At 47.5% G+C, this 26,311-nt stretch overlaps 10 protein-coding genes across 10 annotated transcripts; 7 read left to right on the top strand and 3 right to left on the bottom strand.

The window, feature by feature from the left end:
- The first annotated feature begins 179 nt into the window (after nucleotides 1-179).
- On the top strand, nucleotides 180-1,860 carry F4807DRAFT_410221 (uncharacterized protein). Its single transcript, XM_047996604.1, has one exon. It carries the CDS (start codon nucleotides 687-689, stop codon nucleotides 1,491-1,493), a length of 807 nt encoding a protein of 268 aa, XP_047857753.1. The 5' UTR covers nucleotides 180-686; the 3' UTR covers nucleotides 1,494-1,860.
- On the bottom strand, nucleotides 1,861-3,023 carry F4807DRAFT_410217 (uncharacterized protein). The gene is made up of 4 exons (XM_047996603.1): nucleotides 2,744-3,023; nucleotides 2,615-2,648; nucleotides 2,183-2,483; nucleotides 1,861-2,122 (listed from the first exon to the last, which is right to left on the bottom strand). Exons 1-4 carry the CDS (start codon nucleotides 2,791-2,793, stop codon nucleotides 1,956-1,958), a joined length of 552 nt encoding a protein of 183 aa, XP_047857752.1. The 5' UTR covers nucleotides 2,794-3,023; the 3' UTR covers nucleotides 1,861-1,955.
- Nucleotides 3,024-3,056: 33 nt separating this feature from the next.
- F4807DRAFT_410215 (ATP-dependent DNA helicase II subunit 2) lies at nucleotides 3,057-6,123 on the top strand. Its single transcript, XM_047996602.1, has 6 exons — nucleotides 3,057-3,787; nucleotides 3,841-4,417; nucleotides 4,466-4,860; nucleotides 4,911-5,125; nucleotides 5,183-5,661; nucleotides 5,717-6,123. Exons 1-6 carry the CDS (start codon nucleotides 3,294-3,296, stop codon nucleotides 5,729-5,731), a joined length of 2,175 nt encoding a protein of 724 aa, XP_047857751.1. The 5' UTR covers nucleotides 3,057-3,293; the 3' UTR covers nucleotides 5,732-6,123.
- Nucleotides 6,124-7,248: 1,125 nt separating this feature from the next.
- On the top strand, nucleotides 7,249-7,912 carry F4807DRAFT_456571 (uncharacterized protein; the record flags this gene model as incomplete). Its single annotated transcript, XM_048000893.1, has 2 exons — nucleotides 7,249-7,268; nucleotides 7,327-7,912. 2 exons carry the CDS (start codon nucleotides 7,249-7,251, stop codon nucleotides 7,910-7,912), a joined length of 606 nt encoding a protein of 201 aa, XP_047857750.1.
- A 1,399-nt stretch (nucleotides 7,913-9,311) lies between these two features.
- On the top strand, nucleotides 9,312-11,442 carry F4807DRAFT_456570 (uncharacterized protein; the record flags this gene model as incomplete). Its single annotated transcript, XM_048000892.1, has 8 exons — nucleotides 9,312-9,348; nucleotides 9,573-9,742; nucleotides 9,800-9,849; nucleotides 9,957-10,432; nucleotides 10,489-10,774; nucleotides 10,822-11,211; nucleotides 11,278-11,363; nucleotides 11,417-11,442. 8 exons carry the CDS (start codon nucleotides 9,312-9,314, stop codon nucleotides 11,440-11,442), a joined length of 1,521 nt encoding a protein of 506 aa, XP_047857749.1.
- Nucleotides 11,443-11,504: 62 nt separating this feature from the next.
- F4807DRAFT_410206 (mitochondrial chaperone) lies at nucleotides 11,505-12,346 on the bottom strand. The gene is made up of 3 exons (XM_047996601.1): nucleotides 12,218-12,346; nucleotides 12,027-12,154; nucleotides 11,505-11,956 (listed from the first exon to the last, which is right to left on the bottom strand). Exons 1-3 carry the CDS (start codon nucleotides 12,266-12,268, stop codon nucleotides 11,818-11,820), a joined length of 318 nt encoding a protein of 105 aa, XP_047857748.1. The 5' UTR covers nucleotides 12,269-12,346; the 3' UTR covers nucleotides 11,505-11,817.
- A 155-nt stretch (nucleotides 12,347-12,501) lies between these two features.
- F4807DRAFT_410202 (ribosome biogenesis protein RLP24) lies at nucleotides 12,502-13,677 on the top strand. The gene is made up of 3 exons (XM_047996600.1): nucleotides 12,502-12,603; nucleotides 12,784-12,835; nucleotides 12,907-13,677. The coding sequence occupies exons 1-3, from the start codon at nucleotides 12,596-12,598 to the stop codon at nucleotides 13,456-13,458; spliced, it is 612 nt and encodes a 203-aa protein (XP_047857747.1). The 5' UTR covers nucleotides 12,502-12,595; the 3' UTR covers nucleotides 13,459-13,677.
- F4807DRAFT_410201 (uncharacterized protein) lies at nucleotides 13,678-14,840 on the bottom strand. The gene is made up of 3 exons (XM_047996599.1): nucleotides 14,738-14,840; nucleotides 14,533-14,683; nucleotides 13,678-14,471 (listed from the first exon to the last, which is right to left on the bottom strand). The coding sequence occupies exons 2-3, from the start codon at nucleotides 14,623-14,625 to the stop codon at nucleotides 13,974-13,976; spliced, it is 591 nt and encodes a 196-aa protein (XP_047857746.1). The 5' UTR covers nucleotides 14,626-14,683; nucleotides 14,738-14,840; the 3' UTR covers nucleotides 13,678-13,973.
- A 6,575-nt stretch (nucleotides 14,841-21,415) lies between these two features.
- F4807DRAFT_255647 (uncharacterized protein) lies at nucleotides 21,416-23,530 on the top strand. The gene is made up of 3 exons (XM_047994431.1): nucleotides 21,416-21,539; nucleotides 21,671-22,251; nucleotides 22,421-23,530. Exons 1-3 carry the CDS (start codon nucleotides 21,525-21,527, stop codon nucleotides 23,208-23,210), a joined length of 1,386 nt encoding a protein of 461 aa, XP_047857745.1. The 5' UTR covers nucleotides 21,416-21,524; the 3' UTR covers nucleotides 23,211-23,530.
- A 658-nt stretch (nucleotides 23,531-24,188) lies between these two features.
- Nucleotides 24,189-26,281, top strand: F4807DRAFT_410188 (uncharacterized protein). Its single transcript, XM_047996598.1, has 3 exons — nucleotides 24,189-24,941; nucleotides 25,027-25,108; nucleotides 25,225-26,281. Exons 1-3 carry the CDS (start codon nucleotides 24,634-24,636, stop codon nucleotides 25,882-25,884), a joined length of 1,050 nt encoding a protein of 349 aa, XP_047857744.1. The 5' UTR covers nucleotides 24,189-24,633; the 3' UTR covers nucleotides 25,885-26,281.
- Nucleotides 26,282-26,311: the final 30 nt, after the last annotated feature.

The following is a 26,311-nucleotide window of genomic DNA, read 5'->3' as shown; positions in this document are numbered from 1 at the left end:
ACGGGCTAATTAAGTCGCTAATAAACCTTGGTACTACGGGGTGAGCTCGCTTAGCGGAATTCGTGTTACTCCCGTAATAAAATGCTGTTAATTAATACTGTCTGCCGAGAGGGTAATCACGTGTCCGTTCGGAACGAAGTATGACCGTCTATCAAATGTCCATTTTCCCGCTCGGCAGCAGTACACGAGGACAAGTTGGCATGTTAATACCTTCCAAAAAAACATCAAGATCTTCGGACCGGCGTTGATTTCCTACTATATACAAAGCTAGCCGTCTCCTGTAGTCGTGAAATAGTCAGAAACGATGCCACCCCAAGGGTTCCACCGCCTTGCCAATCAAGCTACCCATTTCGCACGTCCAATTGGCGCCGCCTTGTAGAGATTTCATTCACGATACCATGCATACTACCTGCATAGTGGTGTGCTTGGGCTGCTTGGATCCAGTAGGAAAGTGGGGCCGAGACCCTGATTGCAGCTAATTCAACTAATTGAGTATGTAATATCCCATACAGTGGCATAATTCACCCGCTGACGGCACCCTTGCTTGCAGCTAGCTGTTGATAAACTCGGCGGTGAATGTAGTCCACTCCACAGAGGATGCGGCGTTAGTAACATAGTAGATCCCTCTTCCGAGCGAGGTCCCCTAGAGAGTGGGGAGTGGGGGTCGTATCGTAGTTCGTAACGGGATGAGGAGTCTATGTTGTGCTTATCCCATGCCGCATACGCATACATATATGTCTCGTGCTCTCTCTCTGTCTGTGTCTCTCTCTCCCTTTTTTCGATTCTTCTCTCTTCGTTCTATTCTTCTAGTTCAACTTCCCCATCTACTATTCCAAGCGAGCTACTTATCTGTCGATCCATCTACCAAAGCGGGAAGACGCCTTCTACAACTCGACTACTTATACCTCAACGAATTCGGCCGGACCTCTGCTTACTACAGGCTTTATCTAAGCGTCTCATATCCGTCTTCCACAATCCACATACACTTCGCTCGCAAACTACGAAGCAGCTACTTCACCACCATGTCCGACCACAGAGAGACGTTCACTTTCAGGATGGGGGCTCCTATCACATTCCCCAAAGCCCCCACTCGCACAACCCCTACCAAGGGACGAAGGGTCTTTAGCAAGCCCTCCGAAACAGAGGGCGACTACTTTCGCGGTACTTCGCCATCGCCCACAACATCGTCGCTTTCGGAGTCGGAGGAAGAGACATCACCGTCGCCAGCACCGTCACCGAACACCAAGATCAACCAGATGATTGGCACCAGTTACCCAATCTCGCCGCTAGAGCGAGAGTACGCACCGCCGACGGAGGAGCTGGACGTGGCCCGTCAACTAGCTAAGAAGCCGTTGCCACGGTCTCTCTACAGCTCTCTGCAGCGAGCAGCCACCAAACCATCCAGAAAGCCCGTCGTCGAAGACGAGGAAACCCGAGCGAAGAAACTAGCTGACGCTAAGAGGCAACTGCTCGCTTTAGCGGGTCAAATATAAAAGTCAATTTCATTAACAAAATAAAGGGATAAACAGAACCAGCGGCACATTTTCCAACTTTTCGTCTTCGGGGATTTGCCATGTGTCACGGCGAAGTTCAAACATCGCATTGGCTGCCGAGCTTTGGCATTTTCCCTTTGTATGCATTATACCCAGGGATCCGGGCGTGCTGGATACGCTTACCGTTTCGGAGTGTTTTAAGCGGCGCATTTTTAGGGCGGTGGAGATTAGAAAATAAGATCCCCTAGCAGACCGGGAGAAAGGTTCTGGCCAAGTCTGGAAGCTCACATGATCTTTTCTATGGAAGCGTTCAAGGGTGATTGGATAGGCTGGATAGATAGCGTTGTTATAATAAATTGACAATTTGGTTCCAATTTGAGATACTTGATCGACGTCCGACGTTTCAACTTTTCTTTCATATACACGTGATTCGTTACATATAGACACTGGTACACCTTCGCCTTATTCGAGCCTGGCGGATAGGTTGATGCCGTAGACGACGGTTGCTAATAAGGTGATGAGGTTCGCTAGCGATGAGATGCCGTGAATCTTGCCAAATTGCTTGTTCAATTCAGCCATCTCCTTCGAATGCGGTTTCGCATCGTAGCTGGCTTTTCCGTCCTTCGTCTCTGCAACATTAATATGTATTAACAAAAAGCATTCTTAGCTATATTCTCTGCATATTTTACCTTGCTCTCGCCTTAGGGCGGTGATCTTGTTCGTCTCAGGGAGTAGGTAGGCCAGGTTCAAAAGGCCCGTCGCAAATATGGTCCCGAGAGGTACTAACACACCCCAGCGGTTCGATGCATGCAATACACCGACGAGACTCGAGGGCACACCGAGGCCGCTCTTACTACCCGGGTATGTCAGGGCTAGAACTACGGGGCTAGCAGTCTGAATGCCAAAGTATATGGGAAAGACGGCGCGCTGAAGGATGGCGAACTGAGGCCGCTCGAGGACTTTGAAGGAGGCTATGGAGTTGAAGAAAGTCTAGGTTTTGTTTTACATTGGTCAGTTCGGTCTATAAAGCTCGCCGTGCTCGACTTAAGGGTTGGTAATTTGGTAGGGTATAGTGGATTCGTGAAGATTCGTGAGTATTGTTCGAACGACGAGCCACTTACGTGGAAAACCTGCGTCCCGAGAAGTGTGCCGTAGCTAGGTATGCTAGATTAGTTCATGCAGCTTGATGTTGCTGGTGCTACGTATTATACGGTGCACAGGTGATTGGCTGGTTGCTCAGTTGGACTTACGATAGGACCTGGTATGGTGCTAAAGTAAAGAGCACTGATCCTTCACCCATATTGACGATTACTTATGTACTGTGCGATGGTTAAAATATGAAGACAAGAGGGCACAATGAGGTAAAATTGGTAAAGATTCAACGAGGAAAGTTTAGTGGGTTTGTTAAAGTTTCGTAGAACGGTGACGTTTGGGAAGTGTCGTGCGTTGCGGCAACTCAATCGTACCATCCACGGCAATTTGGAGCGGGGGGAGCTTGGGCCAAGTCAAGGTGCTGATTGGTCTCGGCCGATTAGGCGCATGTGCTCCCAGTCAGGTGCCTACGCGCCTGCCTAGTGGGAACGACGCGCCTCAAAGAGCAAGTTCAAGTCATGGATCCATAAATCAGGTAAGTATACAAAGTACTTGTCTTTTCTAGGCAGATGTCGTACCTTGCAGACAATTCCAACAATATGGACATTCATGGTGTTGAACGAGTGCCTTGACTGATATTTACTCCCTATTATTGCACATAGTTCCGTACCTCTCACGCATTCTATTTCTCCGCATACATTCGCCGCCATGGCAGATAAGGAGGCTACAGTCTACATTATCGACCTCGGGTCGTCGATGGGAAACTGTCACAATGGAAGAACCGAATCTGATCTTGATTGGGGTATGCGTTATGTATGGGACAAGATTACTACAACCGTCGCCGCGTCACGAAAGACGTGGACCGTCGGAGCAGTTGGCGTAAGGACCGACGAGACTAGCAACCCCTTACAGGACCAGCAAGGAGACGGCTATGAGAATATCTCGATTCTGCAAGAACTCGGCCCCATGAACTTGACCAACCTGCGCAGCTTGCAAAGCCTCATCAAGCCCAGCAACACTGTATCCGGCGACTCTATCTCGGCTATAGTGCTAGCCGTGGATATGATCGAGAGATTTACTAAGAAGCTGAAATACAAGCGCAAAATTATCTTGGTTACAGATGGCGAGGGATCCGTTGATCCTGATGACTTCGACGACATTGCAGCGAAGATCAAGGACTGCGGAATCGAGCTTGTAGTCTTGTAAGTTTCTTACGTGGCGATCTCGATCTTATATTAATGCTCGCTATATTCAGGGGTATAGACTTTGATGATGCGGAATTTGGCTTCAAGGAAGAAGACAAGTCGGGTCAAAAGAGTACGAATGAGGGACTACTGAAGGAGCTCATCGAAAAATGTGATGGGATATATGGCACCATGGCAGAGGCTATTTCCGAACTTGAGACGCCGAGAATCAAGCCCGTCAGGCCATATAAGACGTATGACGGAGAACTCACCTTAGGGAATCCCGCAGAACATAAAGATGCTATGAGTATCAGCGTAGAACGGTATTTCAAGACGCACAAGGCGACGATTCCACCTGCTAGTCGAGTGGTGCTCTCGACCAACCCTGGCCCTTCTCAGGGCGTTGGAAGCGATGAGATGGAAGGCGTGGAACCTACTGGCGCATTCGCCGCTGTGAAAAATGCCAGGACATATAAGGTCAATGATCCCGAAGCACCGGGAGGGAAACGAGATGTCGAATTCGAATCGTTGGCAAAGGGATATGAATACGGAAGAACGGCTGTCCACATTAGCGAGTCGGAGTACAACATTACCAAGATTGAGACCACGAAATGTTTCACTATCTTGGGCTTCGTACACCAAGAGAAGGTGGATAACCCCTGACTATCAATCCATTTCGTACGCTAACCTACTTAGTATGATCCATTTTTCAACATGGGGGAGACGTGCCAGACGGTCGCCCAGAAATTGAACGATGCGGCCGCGCTTAAGCTCTCCTCCTTCATCCACTCCCTTCAGGAGCTTGAGTCTTACGCAGTAGCCCGCATCGTAACGAAGGACGGAAAGGAGCCTGCTCTCGTCCTCCTTGCCCCTCATATCGAACCTGATTTTGAGTGTTTATATGATGTTCCGTTGCCCTTTGCAGAAGACGTCAGAAATTATCAGTTCCCTCCCCTTGACAAGGTGATTACGGTCACTGGCAATGTAAAATACGAAGATCATCGACTTTTACCCAGCAAAGACCTCTCGGAGGCCATGGATGACTATGTCGATGCTATGGACATTTCCGCCTGGGTAAAGAATGAAGAGGGGTAAGCGTTATAAGCAAATTCAAGGACACTGCAGGGCTAACATCTCAAAGGAATCGTAGCTTAGAATATGCCGCAGTTGAGGATGTGTTCTGTCCCCCGCTTCATCGTATTAATCAGGTCGTTCGGCACCGTGCGATTTATCCAGACCAGCCGCTTCCTCCAGTTGCCCCAATATTACTCAAATACTCGAACCCGCCAGAAGATCTAATCGCCAAAGCCAAATCTAGGCTTGAAGATCTAATAGCTGAAGCTAACGTCAAGAAAGGTGCCGTATATTATTGCATTAAAGCATCTTCGACATTTTGAGCTAACCTCTGTACAGTACCACCTAAAGCCAAGGGTAGGAGAGAGAAGGGCAATAAACCCGAGCCAATCTCAGGCCTCGATGTCGATGCTCTCCTTAAGCAGCCTCAGAACAAGCGCAAAAAGATCGACCCGGAGAACGCCATCCCCGAGTTCAAGCAAATGGTAGAGTATGCTAGCGAGGAGTCCGAGATCGAAGACGCTGCGAAGCAGATGGGCGGTATCATCCGCTCGCTCATCTCAAACAGCCTCGGAGACAGCGGGTACGACCGGGCTGTAGAAGACCTTGGCGTGTTTAGAGATACGATGGTAAGGTGGGAGATGCCGGCTTTATACAACTCATTCTTGAAAGACTTGAAGAAGCGCTTGCTCTCTGGTGAGCTTGGGGGTGATAGAAGAGAGTTGTGGTGGCAGATGAAAGGAGCGAGAGCCACACTAGGTCTCATTGACAAGAGCGTATCCGAACCTTCTGACGTATCTGCTGAGGAGGCTACAGAGGTATGACTCATTTATATTCCACATTCATTGCTTATGTTACTAACTTGTCGTTCAGTTCTTTAGAAAATGATTCTCCTGATTTCCACCCTAATACGAAGGCCGAAAATTTAATGAATTCATGTACATTACTCGCGAGTAAGGTTCCAAGCTTAGCCATCATGTCCTGCTCAGAATAGTGCTATATTGGTTTCTCTGGGTCCTTTATCATCTGTATTAAGCTTTTCAACGATCGTGAAACGATAAACAATGAGATCGTTGCAAGAAGCGACGCGCATTATATCAAGGGAATTGATGAAAAGACAAGGGTATTCTATTCTTCCGAGTTCTATATAATCAATAGATCCTTAAGAAGAAAGAATATGTGAGTGCTAGATGGTCCATTGTATAGCACAGTAGTAGACTCTTGGGAATATGTCATTCTTATAAGTGTTGTCAAGTTGGCAAATGATCCTTGAGTACCAGGTGGGTATGTATCCAAAGATACCCCCACGAAGTCACAGGCGAGTATGAACATATCAAGTTGAATAGGGCTCAGTGTTAATATCAAGAGCGTATTAGTACTAGTTTTCCCAACCCAGTGCTAGTAGATTATCGCCTGTCAGGGGAGCGTTTGATCCCAGTATTAAAGGAGAGTCGTAGTCACGTAACTGCACCTAAATAACCGGTATTCCTAACCCATCTTTAGTTGATTTTCACTTTGAACCTATATGGGTAGCTCTTTGGAGATTAAATGATAGAAATATTCTTTTTACAGGTACCTACGTAGATTCACCCTTTGAGGGCCTTTTCAATTACTATTCAATCATACCTAAGTTCTACTCTCCTGTTCCCTTCCAAGCCAATTGAAAAGTTACTACAGGTATTCCAATATAACCCTTATAAGTACAAATAACTAAATAATTCATCTTCTATATCTCCACTGGGAACTTAGTCAACGCAGAGACGATTACCCCCCATTGAATTAATAACAATTAACAAAAGATTTTCTAGTTTTGTGACTTCAAGTCTCATGAGGAAAACGAGATTCATCTATCCAACGTAGAGTTAAAGTGCTTTTCTCCGTAAAATCGTGTTTCCATGTTTTCAAGGCATTGCCTTGACAATCAAAGCTTTCTAGTTCTCACTGATTGATCTATCTAGCACTTCTATCTTATTAGATCCTCACTCTAGTCAACCTCAGCCCCTAGCCTTGCGTTTCATTAGGAATCATCCACACCTTCCAAACTTACGCCAACCATTTAATTCCTTACGCTCTCTGGTATGGGACCACCTTTTCCACCACTTGCCATAATTCCAGCAAACAAGAAGTGTATCCATCTCTTTATAAAGTATTCGCAATCCTACCAGGCCAGCAACCGCGAGAAAAGTCTATAAATCCTCGGTCGCTGGCTAGTTATTACGCTTTAATAGTTTTATACTTCTTGCTCACTAAATCTACCTTAGGGATCTAATAAGCTCAGTGTCTAATAGCCAAAGTTGCAGACAACAAATTCCTCGCTTGATCCATTTACGACAGCACACCATCTCGCCCGATTCCGTCCTTCAAATATTCCTACTCATCGAAATTGCAAGACCGTAACTAGCACGATGTATCATCCCGAACCCAGGTATTTCAACCCCACAACAGTAAGAGTCTCATCTTTCATCTCTAACCATCCCCTTTAGTGTCCCTAATGGGTCTGTTGTTACCATTAAGAATGAAGCAGGTAATGAGATAACAGTATATGAAGCGCAGCTGGTAGCCAATTCCGACTACTTCAAGTGGCAATTTGGGCTTATTAGACCCAATTCTAAGGAGATTTTATTGGAAGTGGAATCGGAATTCGCAACAAAGGCTTCCCTCGCCACCTTCAAATACTGGCTCGACCACGGCTTTGCCGGTCCCTCTCTTGACGATCATGGGGACCGAGGGGAGGAACGACTACTCAACAGGCTATTGAATTTAGTAGATTGCTTTTTACTCGGTCAAGCGATCCTAGCGAGTAACTTTCAAAAATTTGTTCTTTATACAATACGAGATACCTGCGCCATTAAAAATGACGATGGTTGTCTCTGCGATGTAATTCCCAAAGTATGGGAACACATTCCAACGGACAGCGGAAGTGTTCTTCGCGAACTTCTGTACGAGAAATCCTACGAGATCTTGGGAGAACTTGACCCTACGGACATGGCCGAGGCTCTAAAAGCATACGAAGAGCCTTTCCGAAGTGAAGTCACCCAGTTCATCCTCGACAAGATGAATGGAAAGTAGGATAAGGCGGAAAAGGTTTGAAGTTTCTATTTCTCACACCCTGCTATACGAGAATCGACGCTCACCACCTGTTGGGTTTATGATCCCCGAGCGTCCGTGGCTTGGTCAGCACCGACTACATTGCAGACGAATCGGGATTTCCGAATGTAAAATAGCTTAATAACTACCTACACTGACAACATATACCCGCTCTTCATTAACATGGGCCAATAGAGACCTTTTTTTTCAGGGCATTAATGCAGTCTTATAATTAGAGATAAATTCCTGTATATTCTAGGGAAGGTAACAAGTTATTAAAGAGATAGAAGATATTCGTTTCAAATTAGGTGAACCAGCTGCGGTTTGGAAACTTCTAGCCATCAAACTTGATAAAAACTATACGTTCGTGTAAGACCACTATGTTTTAACTATGGACCTTTGTATCTCTAGTATCTTCTACGAGAGAAGCTGGGCTAAGTGACATACCTACCTATGAAGCCTGATTTTACCACGACCGACATTTATATACCTAATATTATTACCTGCTGCGTATGACGTTGCTTATATGTGTCAGGGGCATAAGTGGAGACAGGGGCTAGCTAGCGGCTAGGCCGCAGATATATAAGGGAGGCTTCGCCTCCCCTAGATTTAAGAGGGGTTGCGCGATACTCTAGTCACTATTCTACCCATTTGCTACCTACCTACTACCTTTCACGTTGACTTGCCGCCCCAAACCTGACAATATGGATGTGTAAGGTTTGCACTCTCACTCGGATCCCTTACTAAGAACGAACATATGAGAGGTAGGTGCCTATGTGTTAGGTAGGCAAATACTGTGTGAGGAAGTCACAACTATTGATGTGTATATGTAGTCTACCATAAGAACCCCTCCTCGTACCTAGGTACATAGTATGACCTGATCACACTGTCTGATCACACTGCTTAGCGGGATATTGGGACAACTCAATTGATGTCATCCTACCAATGAATGTCAGTGTTTAAATGACCTATATAACAGAGTAGCACTTACCTGAAATATATCCCTTTGGTTTAGATAGGCAAGTACGCACCAAGCTTATGTAGGAGGTACCCAGGCAATTACCAACAAGTGTCTGTAGACATATATTTAAAGTTATACCTGTTTGAATTAGGTACCTAGAGAAAACATTCTACATTGGAAGCAACCAGTCAGTAGAAATTAGTGGTCCGAAGCTTTGCGATTGCTACCTACCTTGTAGCCTTACACAGCTGACGTGGATTTGTGTAGTCCTGTATTTCCTTTTCTTTCGAGGCTCTGGATTCTCTTCCAGACACCAAATTCGAATTCTATCTCTATGACAACAGCCTTGCGAACGATAACCTGAGATATACACACAAAACTACCCACCAAAAGACTTCCTCGGCTCATAAAGGGAAAATCATGGAGCACGCCAGAAGTTCCATACCCTTCGGCGAAGGTATGGCGTCTAACACTATTAATGAATCCCATATCATTCGTATTATTTGCCCTTTTCTCCTTTCCCATCCAACTTTCAAGACAAGCTTCAGTATTCAAAGCAAACAGTCATTATAATTTTAACTCCCAGACAAACTCTACGGAAATCTGCTGGTCTATAATTCATACCCAAGACTCATCGTCACGATTATCACGATTAGGCAGCTTTGCTTACTTCCTTTATAGGCTCTCGGGCTACCTTGAATGATACTGCTCGAGCAGTTACGGGTGGCTTATCATCAAGACTACAGATGATGAATATAGGTGAAGTATCGAAGAAGGGCATGGAGTTTTGTGCCTGGAAGGCCATTCGAGCTTTCCCATATGCCTACGGTAACAAACAGAATCAAGAATTGGTATGCATACTTCTTAAATCAGGTAGGTGGAAGATGAAATTACTGACTTCGACTTAGGTAGGAGAGACCTTCAACTTGGTCTTATTTAAGAATCGTTCTTGGGATGCGTGTGTATTACCCTCTTCCCGCCTTGCCCTTCTTATCTTTCGCTGTGGAGACCATGAACAGCTAACTAGTCTATTTAAATTATGTACCTGTGCTAATCACAAAATAGCTACTATCTGTCTGACCCAAGCGGACTTGGCAGAGATCCCCTTCTCCTGGTTCCCACTTCCCAATTCAAGGACTTCCTCAATGTCGTCAGTAACCAGCTGAACCTACCGCTCTCCATTCCAAGGGGCCAGGCGGGTGAGAAATTCTCCCTTGCCTTTGGAAATTGGGGATTACCTCTTCCTCACTTTTTGGGTCGCGCTCGGAGCCTCGACGATTTAGAGCGGCTCAAGAACCAAGCCAAAGGGCTCCCCAAAGATGACTTAACAGGCCTGAACGCGTCTGCCTTGGAGGTCTTCAAGAACAAGATGGAGGAGATACACAATTCCATTAAGTCAGGCAAGAAAAAGAAGAACCCCGAAGCGACTAGAATTAAGAGGATCGAGCGCCAAAAGGGTTACGGACGAATGATCAAACGATCACAGAGGTACCTCGGACTTCTCCGAGGCCGCAATGAGTTTGGGTTTGGATTCAATCCTGGTTCGGCTTCCTCATTATCCGGGTAACTATTTTCAAGGGACTAACTCTTTACTGAGGGGCATCGATGGCAACATGGGACGTGGACAAGCCAGTTCCGTTCCAAACGAAGGATTCGGTGCGATTTGTCTGTGTCGATGTTGAGGCGTGGGAGAGGTCAAGACATGTAATTACCGAAGTAGGATTCGCAGTCCTCGATACCGAGGACACAAGACGTATCCCGCCGGGTAAGGATGGTTGTAACTGGTTTGAGTTGATCAAATCCCGCCATTTCGTAATCCGAGAGCACATGGACAAGATCAACTCGACCTATGTCCAAGGATGCCCTCAACTGTTTGGGTTTGGGTATGGCTCTCTTGTCCAGAATGAGGATCGAAGCTCACGTTTTCTAGCGTTTCTGAATATGTCTATTCCAGGGATATTGCTCGGATGATAGGTACTATTATCGGAGACACGGAATCCGAGGATAAACGGCCAGTCATCATGGTCGGGCATGACATGGCTCAAGATCTCAATTATCTCACGAAAGTTGGGTTTAACGTCTGGCGAGTGCCGCACTTTACGGACGAGATAGACACGAAATCGATGTTCCAACGTCTTCGGAAGACGGCCAATGGCCGTGGCCTTTCCACTGTTTGCGAGGAGTTAGGGATACCAGGCTATAACTTCCACAACGCAGGGAATGATGCGACGTACACACTCCGTGCCATGATAGCCATGGCGGTGCAACAAGCGGCCAAGGACTTTTCAAGACAGGGGTATAACAATGCTATTGAACCAGGGTAAGTATATCTACGTACGGATGGACTTGATCATATAAACGCTGATTCCTCGCCTACCGAACATAGGGACGACGAGTGGAGCGACGGTGCATTAGACGATGGAGGTCAACCTCAAGTATCGTCAGAGCCGGTTCCGAATACAGCTCACCTTCGTAAGTTAATAGCTCTTCAGCTGCTCTGAACGGTACTAATGTGCGTTCCCTAGCGCCGAGAGCACAAGGAGAATGGTGAAGCTTTTGAACTGCGACTTCTTCAATGCCACTAGCTACTTATGCTTTCGAAATTTCCGACCTGGCTTGTGTTAACCATTCTGCAACATTGTCTTCAGAAACGAGAATATGAGAATTCACTATTCGGGCGATGAAGGGGGCGTGCAGTTGTCCCGTTGCTTATTTCCTAATTTTTTTTCCCGTGCTGATAATGGATGCGAATTTGCGATGGATTCGAGAAGAGGGTCGGCCTCTGAAATAAGGGCCATATTTGTAATACAAGCAGAATGGAACCCACCCATGGCCTATCGAAATCCCCCTTTAAACCGTGACCATAACGCCATCGCTCTATGCATGCCGCCGTGTTATACATTTTACATCTAGGCCTCCCTAGGCGCTAACTATTTTTCTCCAAGAATTCCTTCGCCTCGTTGACTTTTGTGGCTAAATACGGGCTTCCACCTCGGTCCGGGTGGTTCAGGAGCATTAGCGTACGGTGGGCCTTGCGGACTTTTTCTTTGGTGAGGGCTCGTTCACTGATGCGATTTGTTTAGCAACTGGCCCCCCTAATCGGAATATACTTGGGCAGATAATAGGGAGTCGTACTTGAGGGACAGTATCAGGGTGGCTTCTTTCTTGGTCATGCGCGGCTCGAATCCGCCCTTGTAGAAGGCCTTGCCTAGAGCTCCGACGCCGCCCCGGGAGCGCCGCCATGCGACGAGACCTGCGCGGCCCTTGGATCGAGGTCATTAGCTGATATTTGGGGTATGTAGGGAAATGTGAATAGAGCTACGTACGAGAAATGCAGCGACTGCAACGCCACCTCCGATTGCGAGGGCTGAGGCCATTTTCGGGTGCGGATTTGGTGTTGAGGTTAAGGATTGAAGGGTTCTAAGTGAAGTTGATCGCTGCGATTTCTTTCGAAGTGCACGGACCTTGTGGGGGGCTGTTCCGCTGAAAGTTTATCGATATAAACAGTGGTGTTGGCGGATAAAGGTTAATCCAGCCTACATATCGTAGCGATAACAAGTAGGACCCACTGAAATTATCCATGTGTGAAGTTTCTGGAGGGGCCTAAAAGAAATATCGAAATATTGAAACTTCACGATTTCGACCTTTTCAACCAAGTTTCGTCTCCGTGCTTACTTGAGCTAGAGTCAAGTCAGTCCGTCAAGATGGTTAGGTATGTATTCAATTTATTCTCGTCATCCATTTGAAGCTCTTAGGATCTCAGAGCTGTTGAATTTTACAGACCACTCGGTTAGGAATTCTAATGATACCGCTGGGAGCTTTGAGCTAATCCATTTTGCTCTTCTGTTGACAATTGATGGAAAGCGAATTGGTGCTGACTATATGTCTATAGAATCGAGACGTGCTACTTCTGTAGTAGACCCGCCTACCCAGGCAAGGGTATAGTGAGTCCTCCCCTCTTCATCTCTGCTCCACGAAGACCGGAATTTTAACCTAGACCATTCTCGCCGAACAGACATTCTGCCGCAACGATGCCAAGCAATTCCGCTTCTGCCGCTCCAAATGCCACAAGAACTTCGTCATGAAGCGCAACCCGCGCAAGCTGAAATGGACCAAGGCCTTCCGTAAAGCCGCCGGCAAAGAAATGACCGTCGATTCTACGCTCCAGTTCGCCGCCCGCAGAAACGTCCCCGTTCGCTACAACCGCGACCTCGTGGCCAAGACCCTCAAGGCCATGGAGCGCGTCTCCGAAATCAGGGCTAAGCGCGAGCGTGTATTCGCCAAGAGACGACTGGCCGGCAAGAGGGCAAGAGAGCTGGCTACAGACCGCAAGCTGGTCGAGACCCACGGTCATCTATTGCCCAAGATGCGCGGCTCCGAGAAGAGGAGACTGGCGGAAGAACAAGGGCTCGCACCCGAGGAGATCGAGGAACTCGAGCAGACGAATATGGTTGCCGAGAAGAGCAAGGTGTTTGGCAAGGAGAAGCTACGCCAGAGAGTGCGCGTCGATGGTGGTGTCGAGGTCGTGGGCGAAGACGACGGTGGTATGGATATGGATTCCGACTAAACGACATGATACCGTACTGGAGAATAGATACGATCGAGACGCAGGGGAAACTACGAGAGGCTACGCGAAGGGAGACGCCAGAAAATTACGGGCCGCGGCGTTCATGTGTGGATTGCTTTGATTCTTCTGCATGCCCTGGCGTTGGTGGATTCTAGATTCTAGGTGCCTGATTCCTTTTCGCAATACGAAGCCTTAGAGCTGCACGGTCTAGTCCGACAGTGTGTGCTTCTATAACGAGATGTCGCTCTTTTCTCGCAGTGCTATGCATTAAAAACTATGATTATTTACAGGACATGTCTGGTGTATGGTCTTACTACTAAAGTGTGTGGTCCCATAGCAGACGCCTTTCTAGCCAGTGCCCTTTTCGTCTCCGTACTTCAGGTTCTCCGACCTCTTTTAGCAACCAAACCCAACACCGAAAAGCCATACATGTTAAGTAGGTAGCTATCCATTCATCCATATATCCACCCATGAATACCTTAATTGCCAACACCAGCGAAACCTGAAGCATCAAATCACGAAGAAGGCAAATCAGGCTTCCGTCCCCTCCCCGGTCCGTGCATATAATGGATCTTGGGCGGCTGCGGTAGCGACTCTCGGATATCCTGCAGGATATGCGCATCTAGCGCCTCGCGCCGCTTGCGCTCTTGCTCCGGATCGTACGCGGTTTCCGGGTCCGTGGTTACCCAGTTCCCGGCACCGCCACGGCCTGATAGCCCGCTTCGCGCTGGAGGTTGCGTGGAAGATTGGGGGTTGGGTGTGCTGGTGGAAGAGCCGGGAGAAGAGGGGGCTGATGTTGTCGATGCGTCTGTGGTTGCGGAGATGGAGGGAGGCACGTCGACGAAGTTCCCCGCGCCGCCGCGGCCGGACCGCGCGTATGTCCTCGTGCCGTTTCCGGATCCGTTCGCGGTGTTCGTGCTTGCGATCGGCGGCGCCGCCTGCGCGGGAACATCTGCGGGGTCGTTTAAGGGTTCATCGTCGACGAGGTGTTGGGGTTTCTGGGCTTCGAGATCCTGTTGAGCGTCTTAGTTGAGAGTCGGTGGATAACCCGTACGAGAGCAGTGTATACGAGACCTCGGGTTTCCCTTTCGTCGCCTCCTCGATGTCTTTCTGCGAGTAGAAGTTGCCTGCCCCGCCCCGCCCGCTGCGGCGGTATACGTCTGCCATACTGTGTGGAGGCTCGGATGTAAATTGTGCTCGTATTGTCTACGAGGACATATGTATTCTGTACCTTCAACGTTGGCAGACCGATCGTGACTATCGTATGATTTTGGCATACCTTCTTTTTGCAAATGTGTTACCGCTACTACGCACGTTGGTAATCTGTTGGAAGAAGTATTCTATCGAAGACATCTAACCCAGGCTCCTATCCTACCTAGGCTAAGGGAGAGATCTAATAGCGGCTAATTGGAACCGGAATTACTTAGATATACATATATAGACGCCTGCTCGCGGGGCTTTAATTAAAATCGACCGCGCGCGTAAAGGGGCAGGGATGACAATTAAAGACCTGCGCGCTAAATACCAACAGACGGCGACGTTCAAACCTATCGGTGAAACTTGAATTACTATTATTCTACTGTTCTATACGCAGATGGAGAGATATCCACATGTATGTATAAAGTATTTATCATAATCAGTACAGGACTATTAATTAAGTTTAACATACATGTAGTTCCAACCTACTGGGAGCGGCTAGCTTGCCGTGTGTTACCTTGTGCAACCTGCCTAATCGAAGTTCCGGTAGATGGCGACGTCACTGAGGGGCGCCGCGACTTATTCCCCGAGTTTTCTGTAGGTATCCATAATTCATCCTGATACCTAAGAATTCATATTATCATGCCATTGAAGCCATCACTCCATTTTCGGGTTCATGTCATAAGTCAAAAGTATTATGTGACGGCACGCATTCATGAAAAGACCTTGACGGCTCGGTAGCCATAGAAGGGCTGCGCCTCTGATCAGGTACGAAGCGACGGCGGACGATAGTACCGAATCCGCCAACCCGCCAATTCATTTTACGTACTGCGATGTATACAGTAACAATGCACAGTACCTTGAATAATTGATACTGTATTTTTGAGCTTACAGGGACTACAGCGCTAAAGAGCGCTATAAATTACAGCGTGCTATAGCGCGTAGCTCCTTATAATTTATAGGGGATTAATCCATTCAATTGAATTGCAAGCTTCACCTAGCTATTCGCTAGGCTTGAATAAACATTTGCAACTTAAAAGCGATTTCATTAATCAATTATTTAATTGATTAATCAATTAGCTAGGTTCAAACCTGGTCAAAATACGTTGTATAAGAGGTAAGTATGGGTAGGTATTGGATAGGTTTACCGACATTATATTGTACCTAGCAAGGGAGGTCATGTGACACTAGTCATGTGCCATACGTCGAGTGTCGTAAGTCACGTGTCACCTTGGGGCTGACCTTTGAACAGTAATCATTGAACTTATCAAAGAGCTGTTGAAATAACTGTTCAATTGACTGTTCAATTAACTGTTCAATTAACTATTCAATTGACCCTTGAACTGATTTAAGGATTAATTACCTACCTGTAGGATTTAAGGCGCTGTGATAACGAGAGTGTGCGCTATAGCACGCTGTAATTTATAGCGCTCTTTAGCGCTGTAGTCCCTGTAAGCTCAAAAATACAGTATCAATTATTCAAGGTACTGTGCATTGTTACTGTATACATCGCAGTACATAAAATGAATTGGCGGGTTGGCGGATTCGGTACTATCGTCCGCCGTCGAAGCCTTGAAGGCTCCGCCAAGGTGCCCGAGAACACTCTCGTACCTGCATTCGTTCGAACCAAGTGGCAACTTGCGCGTACGTGCTGTACATAGACACGTCGACAGGTACATATAGACACTCTATACCTAAGTGACGAGGCTCATTACCCGGCTCTGCGAGCTGTCAGAATATATGCTCAACACGTACCCAGTATAGATATTTAGGTAGGTGATGTGCCACCCGGTAAGGCGGGCAGGCGGGTAGGCAGTGTTGATCCTTCGGACAAATAACCCGCTTTTGTTGTTCGAAGTGGTAAAGCTGCCGCCAGTATTGCCTTGTCTACGTGCAGGTCCCGGGATCCGTTCCTGGATCGCAAGTTTTATAACTTGGAATAGTGGCATACATACAAGGTGTAGAGTCACTTGATATTCCAAGCCTGCGGTTAAGTTACCGCATAATCATTGTCCACTTGACAGTTAAATTCTCGACCCCGACACCTGCTTATCTATGTAAGGCTCTTCATATCATTACCAACCCAAGATTTTCCTTTCTTTTATGAACAGATATTCGAAACGTAATAATAATGCTAGGGCTAGTGTGATAGGGCTGACAAGTTAGATCTAATAACAACACGGCACTATGTCTTCTCCGGGTGAAATCATTACTTTTCCCGGACGCACTGACGGTGTTTGAGGCTTATTTAACCTTCGGAATTAATAAAATTCAAAATCTCAAATTAAAGGGGTTTGGTGTAATGTAACAGGCTTTCTCATTCAACCATGCTGGTGCTATGGTCGGCGGATATCTAGCTATATGGACGGCGACTAAGTGAAGTCAACTCGCTAGAATTTCGCTGGATTTAATAATAAGGTTGTGTCTGCCCTTGTAAGCGGATTCCTCATAGCCCTAAACGGATAAGTACTATGGTAAAGAATTCTAACATAGTCAATGTTGTCTCGAAAAAGATATCGAGGAAAAAGGTATAGCCCAATCGAAGGAACTGTCGTCTTGGCAGCGAAATACCCCAGCTTATCAACGATCTTAGCGCGTGGCATCTCATTCGCCAATGATAGATTACCTTGAGCTAGGTATGCAATGAAGAGGACGAATCATAAGGACCGCAGCATACACGGAAAAATAGACTACGCCGATTTCTCATCCCGTGACGCCTTGCCACGATGCCTTCTCTAAGTCTAGCTTGTGGCGAGAGGGCTCGAATGCCTAGTAGACAGCTAGCTCTTAAACCGGCACCATTTATTTTATTTCGAAAGTGATTGAAATATCGCGGTTGCGGCGAGATGGTTCACTTAGGAAAGGGGAAGCGAGCACTCGTCTAGAAAAGCACCAGCTAGAGTGAAAAAAAAGAGGTTAATGAGAATTTGCCTGGTATGCGTTTCTACGGAATGGTCTGGACCACTCAATACCTTGGCCGCTTGGAAGTGCGATATCAAAGGAGCCAACGAAAGAACCAACGTGGAATGGTTCTGGACTCTTGAGACCATGCAGCACAACGTCGAATTGAGAATTTAACGCGTGCGAAGAACTAGTAAGAAAGTGGGTGAAATATCCCTTACTTCCTACTTCGTTCATATAAGCAGTAAGTGAATATTGCTCAACTGCCTAACTGCCTAGGAATATCTTCTTTGACAGGTAGGAAGTTGGAAACTAGTAGAAGAATTTGGATAAATCTGATGGGAGGATGATTTGATAGGTGCCGTACGCAAGAATCGGGGGAGGGGTGTCTTTGGGTCGATACCCTAATCTGGATACGTGGATGTAGTAGTGTGGAAACGGTTGTCCAATAAGACAAAACGAGGAGGATGGTAGTGTATAAGAAGAAGGTGCTGGGGCGTGAGTATAATATCGTTTCTCCAAATTCTGCCACCTGCCGGCTTGCGAGTGGAAGTTCATGCATGAAAGTACCTGCGGCATCCGGAAAAGTTAATATGCCTGCTGATCTTATGTATTTTTCTGGCAGTAAAACGTTCTTCAATCAACGTCCGATGCTACTTATGGACACTTACTAGTATACAAAACTGAGACCCGGTGTTACCACGGCGGCGGCCAGGTTCATGGCCTAAACAACATACTATTAAATTGGCGTAGTTATGAATGGGCACGCAGATACCGAATATAAATGGCTGTTGCTTCCACTGCTACTGTTGTTAGAAGAAGGTTGTTGAAGGGTTGTTATCTGTCAGTTAATGAAACTATTTGAAATTGTTTCAAAAAATTCTTAAGGTCATCTTGGTGCTTTCTGCAATACGGTTAATATTCCGTAAACTAGTACATACATACTAAAATAGCGTATTAGAAATGCATACCAGAGTACCTATTCTCCACTTCTAGTTTCCCTACTCCAACTTGGATACTTCAAAGCTTTTGGAGTTACAAGCATTTCAGACTTCTGTCGATCTTTATGCTGGAATTATGTATGCCCTCGCTCTTTTCGTACAAGTATACACATATAAGTAGCATTTTGTTAGGGCTCGCTGACCAAGCTGAAATCCGAAATCCGCAAAGGATCCTCTGAAACCGAAGAGACAGAGTACCAAATACCTCACGTCTAACTGCTAGTCTGGACGGATATTCTTAGTACAAGATGCTCGGTGCTAAGAATCGCCAGGGGTTAACCCTACCCGCCAGGTGACGCGCTTACGATCGTACCTAGTGTTGATCCGCGTAGTCCGGGGTTCAAATCGATGGTCCTTTGATCAATTTATAGACCCGGCCCGGTCACAAGGTTGTTACTGTTAGCGTTTCCGGGGTTATGTACCTAGGCGTGTACGTAGAATGTATGGATAGAAGACACTTGGTAACAAGGTCGAACAACAGGCACGTGTACATATAACCCATTATGTCTGTCAAGTCTGTATGTATGCTCGCAGGCTTATATTTCCAGACATCGAGATAAATGGCAGCCTTGGGAAAAGCTATATACCTACTATGTAGTAGGTAATAGGAATATCGATTAGTACCTCTGCTGTGTACCTACCTAGTAGTGTAGATATATGAAGATATCAAGCCAATTACCCCCCTGACCCCTCTTCCTTTCATTACGCGTACGCCCTCTTTGGACCAATCTGGATAGGGAACTCTAGCAGCCCTAGGTACCTATATGTAAGTACCGGTAGGTAATTATTCGTTGTCTTGACTTATGATACTATCAAATACCCTATGCAGAATGCGAGCACATCTTCAGTAAGGTTATTCGCGAATGCCATTATCATATGCCACGTTTGATACTAGGTACTGCCACTTGTCAACTGAGATTTGCATAACAAATCGACGCTGTCGTTTTCTGATAGGCAAGTTTTGCATAATAAATTCCCTATCAAATATAGGTATAATTGAATGATTCTATGTTCGAATATCTGAGCTACGAAACAGGTAGCTCCTCTCATCCCTAACCTGTCCTGAAGCTGCGTCTTATTTGTCCGACTCCGCGATCCTTTACCACTTTACTTCTTAGGATATTCGAGTTAGCCACGTGCTATAAGATTGTACCTAAGCAGTCCAACTTCTCCGTCTCATCTTACATCCGCAAGGAAACGATCTCCTCTTGTATTGCTCATTCATATCTAGGCAGGTAGGCAGGCACTGTGATGAAACTCAAGTACAGTCAGTGAGGTTATTCCACGTCTGAATAGGCTCAAATTTATGCTATTCATTCACCGATTCCGGCATACGAAATACCACAGAACTCAACAATCCGCAAGATAATTATTCCACAATCGCACTCTGCCAAGCGTAGTTTGCTCCTTTTTATAGTCATTAGGTCATATTGCAGACTTGCTCTTCTTTTGACTCACAGATATGTACAAACTTGATTGCGATAATTCGACCCTTTTCGACTTATATGTTCTGCATGTTGTAGCTGAGATGCGACTTTTCATCTCGTCTTCCCGCCAAATGACTTTCCTGATCCACACATCGTATTCATCGACGATTAGCTCTGAGTAAGAAACTGTCACGTCAAATAACCTGTTTACAGCTGTGTACCTTTTTTATGCTGCTTCGACAAGTTTCCAAGTTCGAAGTTGTGCCTGACTGAACCCTGACTGGGACTTGGGACTTGGGACTTGGAACTACACTAGATCTTCTCTAGTTAGACCCAGCTTATTAATCTATGTGCACATCCATGTGTGCACTGCATCGCACTAAATATGTACCTAGAAATGTAGGTACCTCCGTACCTACCTAAGATACAGGGGCAGGACCACTTGACGTGCAGAGCGTGCGTTGTATCAATCTTCCAATGCGCTCTTGTGGATTCTACCCAAAAACTGCCCAGATAAAATAGGACGGGGGAAGGATAAAAAAGATGGGGGGCGAATCAACGGAGAGAGAGGGGGGAAGAAGACTAAAAGCGAGACAAGGACAATCCAGCATGACTACCACACCACTACAACGCACCCAGCGCACCACATGCCACTTCCTAATGTTCGCTTTTATTAATGCTTTCTTTAATGCGTACATGCCTACCTATGTAAGCAGATGTTAGCTGAGTTTCCCTCTAAACGCTTAGCTTGCGTTATGTAGGAATGCATAATATGCATATATTGTGCTTTACTTGCGCATTATAATATTGTACATTGACATACTACGTACACAGAATATACATACTGGACACACCTAGATATATGTATGTGGGTACACTCATAATATTCTACGTAGTAAGGAAGAAGGAGTAATGCTGAAATCAGAATAATAAGAGCTAGAGGATGGCGCAGTCGAGAACATTTCCAATATTATTGCAGGTCGGTTGACCACCTGACGAACGACCGATGTATGGATCTAATGTCTTGTAAGTATCTGCGTATCTGCGTATCTTAGTATCCGTATCTGAGTATCTGTGTACTTGTACAGTCAGTCCTGTACCTGCCTAAACGTACGGGCCGGTACAAAGTTGTAGCTACTCGTAAACTTCCCAAAGTCCCAAGGTTGAATCCATAAAATTTATTTTTTTGTGCAATTGATTGACCCTTTGTTGTTTCCTCAATTCCCAAAGGGCCAAAGAAAAAAAAAATAATTATCTTCGAACTTCGGACGGCATTTCTTCTTTCCCAACATCCGCCCTCCACTACACTACTACTTGCCATACCACCACCAACTTCTTCCTCCTGACCAATACATATCAGAATCCACCCCCCATTGCCGTTAAATTCCTATTGCTTTGCTTTTTTGCTCCCATTTGCTTGCTCGAATTTTGCTGCATTCTTCAACGATCGTGTGAGACAGGAGCTGAAGTCAAGAGAAGAAGGAATACTACCATTAGTAAAGGCGAATATTTTGTCGTTCTACTATTTACGTGTTCGGCAATGGCCTCTTCCAAGGTAACCCAGCAGTTGCACCAATCTACTTTCGCCTGTCACCATTGATCACCATTGACCACCGTTACCCGCTCCCAGCTTGCTTCCCAGAACAGAGCAACCATGCTGATCATTCGTGTCTGCCACGACCATAGGAAATGCAAACATCAGCGAGGCCATTGACCCAACACCGTCAATCTATCCCTTCCGGCTCGACGTCTTCCTTGGGCGCCGCGAGGCCAATGTCCCATTCTCGCAATAATTCTCACACCTACTCCGCTTTGTCCGGCGCCCTCAATGCCACCCATCGCGTAACCCGTCGGAAGAGTATGACCAACACCGCCGCTAACGTCGCAGCCGTTGCAGCCGCTCTCGAGGAGGCTGGCGACAAGGTTGGACCCCTCCCCATCGCCGTCAGTTCCCGTCGCGGTACCATGTCTAAGTCCGCCGCCGCAAGATCAGCCATCGTCGGCAGCTTACCTTCTCCGCCCGCGAGCTTGCCCACACATAGGTTCTCCATGAGTATGAAGCCCGAAGGGTCGGAGGATGCCATCGACGACGATTCGAACGACATGTCGGCCGACGAAGGAGAGGGAGGGCTGCAGAAAGCTCGCATTAGGCGAGCGAGCGACGGTCAGCCCTTGACGAAGGAGGGCAAGAAGAGCAACCGAATTGAACTCCGCTGCGACAAGTGTGGAAAAGGATACAAGCACAGCAGTTGCTTGACCAAGCATTTGTTGGTGCCCATTTTCTTATCCAATGCCTCTCCTATGCATTCACTTGCCCAGGCCGCCGGATAATAAATGCGCGTTCCTGCCTTGGAAAACAAGGATGGTCTGGCCGCGAGACTCTCATCAAGCCCCGGGTAATTGAACGTGAATCTGTGTTGACGATTTGCTTGCTAGGTGGGAACATACTCCCGAGTGGTCTCTCACGTCAAAGCTGCTCATATCCAAGCACCAACAAGTTCAACTGCTCGAGGCGGCCTCGGTTCTCGTCGCCATGAACACCAACGACGCGACCACCCCGCCCGACTCTGCCAAAGATTTCGCTAGCGACCCGGAATCGGCTTCTCCTACCGCATCGGGCTATTCGGAGGTCCACGACGGCCGCAGTTCTGCTGACACCACCCCACCGCCGCAACCGGAGGCCTTCAGCACGACTAATACTCTTGCTTACCGCACAGCGCCAAAGAGAAACAGCAATGGAAGCGGCTATTCGCTGTCTCTCCAATCGGCTGCGTCAGGTTCGTTCTTCCCGGGCAGCGTGCCTAATGGGAATGCATTTGGTCACTTCCGACACGCGAGCATGGACCGACGCCCTCCATCTTCGGGCATGAACAGTACCGGCCAAGATGATCGCGACCTTGCCGCAGCGGTCGAGTTGCTTAGCTGCAGCTTTGGCAGCAGCGGAGGGGGCCGAGATGCCAGGTTGCCCAACGACGCTCCCCCCGTACCGCCGCTGCCTGCTCAATACCTTGACCACGTATCCTTCGCTAGCACGAGTTTTATCAACAGTTTCCCGTCCGGTCAGATGCCAGAGAGCTTCACTCGAGGCGAGGTTCGGCACACGGAAGATGTGAAGATGGAAGACAGCGAGAGCAGCGTGATGGACGAAGACGAGGGAGATATGCGCTCCAGGGCGCGTAGCAGCGAGGAGGACGACGAAATGATGTTTGGCCGTATGGAGGACTAGGCTCTGGATCGTTCACTCGAGAGATGACATGAAACGAATCATGGCGTTTTGTTGATTTCCTTTGTGTATCGCCGTATATCAAATTTTGTAAAGGAGGTGGTTCGCTCCGCGGCCGAAATCTCAGCACCGAAGAATGGAGGGCGCTGGGGAAAGGATAACCCACATTCTCCAAGAGGTTAAAGTGAGGATCGGAGGGAGCGTCGAGCGAACACCTAACATAGTCGAGATTTTCAGGGAGGGCAGAGAGGACAGGAACGGTTTCTCATGGGGCAAAGTGTGTGATGTCTGATAATAAGACCGAGAACACCTATTTGTTCTTTATGAATGAAAAACTGATTAAGATGAATATTCTGAACTACTAGTGGATGCCTGATTACCTATGTATTCTGATGCTGACTGACGAGACGATAGTTCGCAGGTGAAGGGAAGATCTAACGACAGTGACCTGCGAAGGCCGAGAGAGTGAGGGCTAGCAACCAAGGACTGGCTTTACCAAACACTATGCTACCGGTAGTGGATCTATGATGCCAGCGATCTTTTCGACCTGCGTCAAATGCACGCTGGTATAGACGGGTAGCAAACGGGACGGCGCCGCGGGTAGGCAACAAACACACGGGGGACCCATTCAAGTATAAGGGTTCATTGGTAAAAGGTCGCACCAGATAGGTGGATAGAAGGAAAAGGGAGTTGATAGAGAAAGGAAGAAAGATATTGAAGTGGGAGATCGAGGATCGGGGACTTGGGCTCCCTTTTGAAAAGCGAGGTTTGTGGTTTGTGATTTGCGTTGTCGATCAGCCAGGCAGTGGGGTTTACATGCGTATATGACAGCTGGTTGGTAAGGCGGCTCGAGAGACGAGACGAGGGGACGGTTGGGTAGACGTCACCGGTACTAGGTTCTATCAATGGTGCAGTGGTGGTATCGTTCAATACAATAGTAGGCACAGCGGTACTACAGTGGCACTGGAATGTTTTCAGCTAGCCCTAGGTACCTAAGTAGTGTAAATCCATGGGTCTTTTCCAAGGTTCCCCACATACCAAACGGGCAGTTGGAGCTGGAGCTGGAGCTCTTTCTCCAATGCGATTTCCTAACCCCCACCACCGAACTTGCCGTTTGTTGATCGTACAAACATTAGGTCTTGGAAGCTCCCGGACTTTTTGAGTTTAAGGTACTTTGTACATGCCTAGGCACCTCCAGCTATCTTACTCTTGATCATCACAACATTCGAACTTTCCTTTCCACCAACTTTAGTTCTAGATCCTTTCAACTCAATTCCAAAAGGCACAGCTACCCCTATTATACAACAGCGACATCAAATAGGCACGTCGTTCGCGCCCGGGGATTTATTCGATTCTTTTCGATTCGTCATAAGTTTCAGGCAATCGAACGTTCATCAATCCAGGCAACCCGATTCGATCCGCGACAATGCGAACCAGGAATCAGACCCGCGCGGAGGAGGAGAGCGCCGAAGTTACATCTACCGCGTCTACTGTCGTTACCGTCACTAAGATCGAGGGCCCGACAACCACGCTTTCGAAGAAGGAGCACATCGGAAGAGATGCACCGTCTAAGCTACCGCAGCTGGTCCAATTTCCCTTGGTCGCTATCCTTAGTTTATCATTGTCGGCACTGGGGTTCGCGCTGAGCTGGAGTTATACGAAGGGCCCGCTCGTGCAGCATACGAGAGTCCTGAATACGTGGTCAGATTTCGGAATCTTGACGGGCTGGAGAATGTGAGTACATGAAATTTGATAGGCGTTACCCGTGGACGCGAGGATAAAGACGATGTTCTTGACATAATTCTAACTTCCCTTTTAGATTTGAACTCGCGCTTGGGTGGTTCGGGAAATATGACGGCTACGATATTACGGCGTTGAACTTCCTCTCTCACGGCCCCTTGGTAAGTTAAGATGCTCTCATGTAAACCCCTTACGTACAATCTCTAGACGCAGGGCGACCTCGTCTCGTGAACGATACCTTTGTGACATGGAACAGACAAACTAACAGTATCCACAGCTCTACCTTCTATACGCCTTCTATTCTTCCCCACCCAGCGCCCTCCTCCTGACTCTCGCTATCGAAACCCTCGCGACGTACATCCCCTTCCGCCTCCTGCGCCCGCTTTCCACGGCGCACGCGGACCCGCACCACGCGCCCAACGCCGACATCGTCGCCGACCGACCCATCGCGCTGTTGACGACTCTTCTCGCTGGTGCGATCTACAGCGTGACCCTGTTCTTTGCGTACGCCACGTACCTGCCCACATACCTTGTCGTGCACTTTACGAACCTGCCGTCCGTCGCCTCCGCCCACGAGGCTACCTACATCGGACTCCTACCTGTGACTATAGTCCTCGGGTTCGCAGCACAAGTGTTCGTGTTCACGCCTGCGGAAGGGACAGTCGCTCCGAAGGATGAGGATGGGAAGAAGTTCGATCCGATGAACGCCAGTCTGTCGGAAACAATGCGCTGGAACTTTTGGGGCTGGAGTGTCCAGACCAAGATAGTGATTCAGAGGACAGTCCTACTGATGTTGGTTACGGGCGTAAATACGTTCCTGCTGACGCGCTATACGATCGAAGGCGTCGAGACCCCGGGCGCTGCGGCTTGGAGTAGTGTTTGGGTGCTCGCCGCCGCGGTAACGGGGGTGGGTCTTGGTGCTGTCGGGAGCGTCTAGACACACGCGTCCAGGTAGTCGATTAACATTAGTAGGGGCTGGGGGCCTGGTGTATGATAAGAGAAAAAGCGAAGTGACGGATATGGTCGAATATAAAACGGTCGGGAAAGGGGGCGTATTTCGGGGTTAGGTGTGCTTTATCGCCGGGACTGAGTCTTTTATAACCGTGCTGACTCCTTCTAATGTTTAGTTTACCACTTCTGGGTATCGTTTGATGGGTGGGCTGCAGTGAATATCAGCTTAGTATCTGGATGGGGTTAAGGAGATAAAAAGAATGCAAAGAAATTTGATTAAGGTTGTCCAAGTTCAATCCAATGTCGTATACCTCCGTTGCTTACTAGCCTCCTTAGGTACTTTCCTAGGATAGGAGTAATTAATAGGAACGAGCGAAGAGCAACATCTAGGTACCTATTGTGGTTTCGCGTTG

This window comes from Annulohypoxylon truncatum (assembly GCF_022578515.1).
Source record: "Annulohypoxylon truncatum strain CBS 140777 unplaced genomic scaffold F4807scaffold_4, whole genome shotgun sequence".
NCBI lineage: Eukaryota > Fungi > Ascomycota > Sordariomycetes > Xylariales > Hypoxylaceae > Annulohypoxylon > Annulohypoxylon truncatum.
This window is presented reverse-complemented; position numbering and strand designations above follow the sequence as displayed.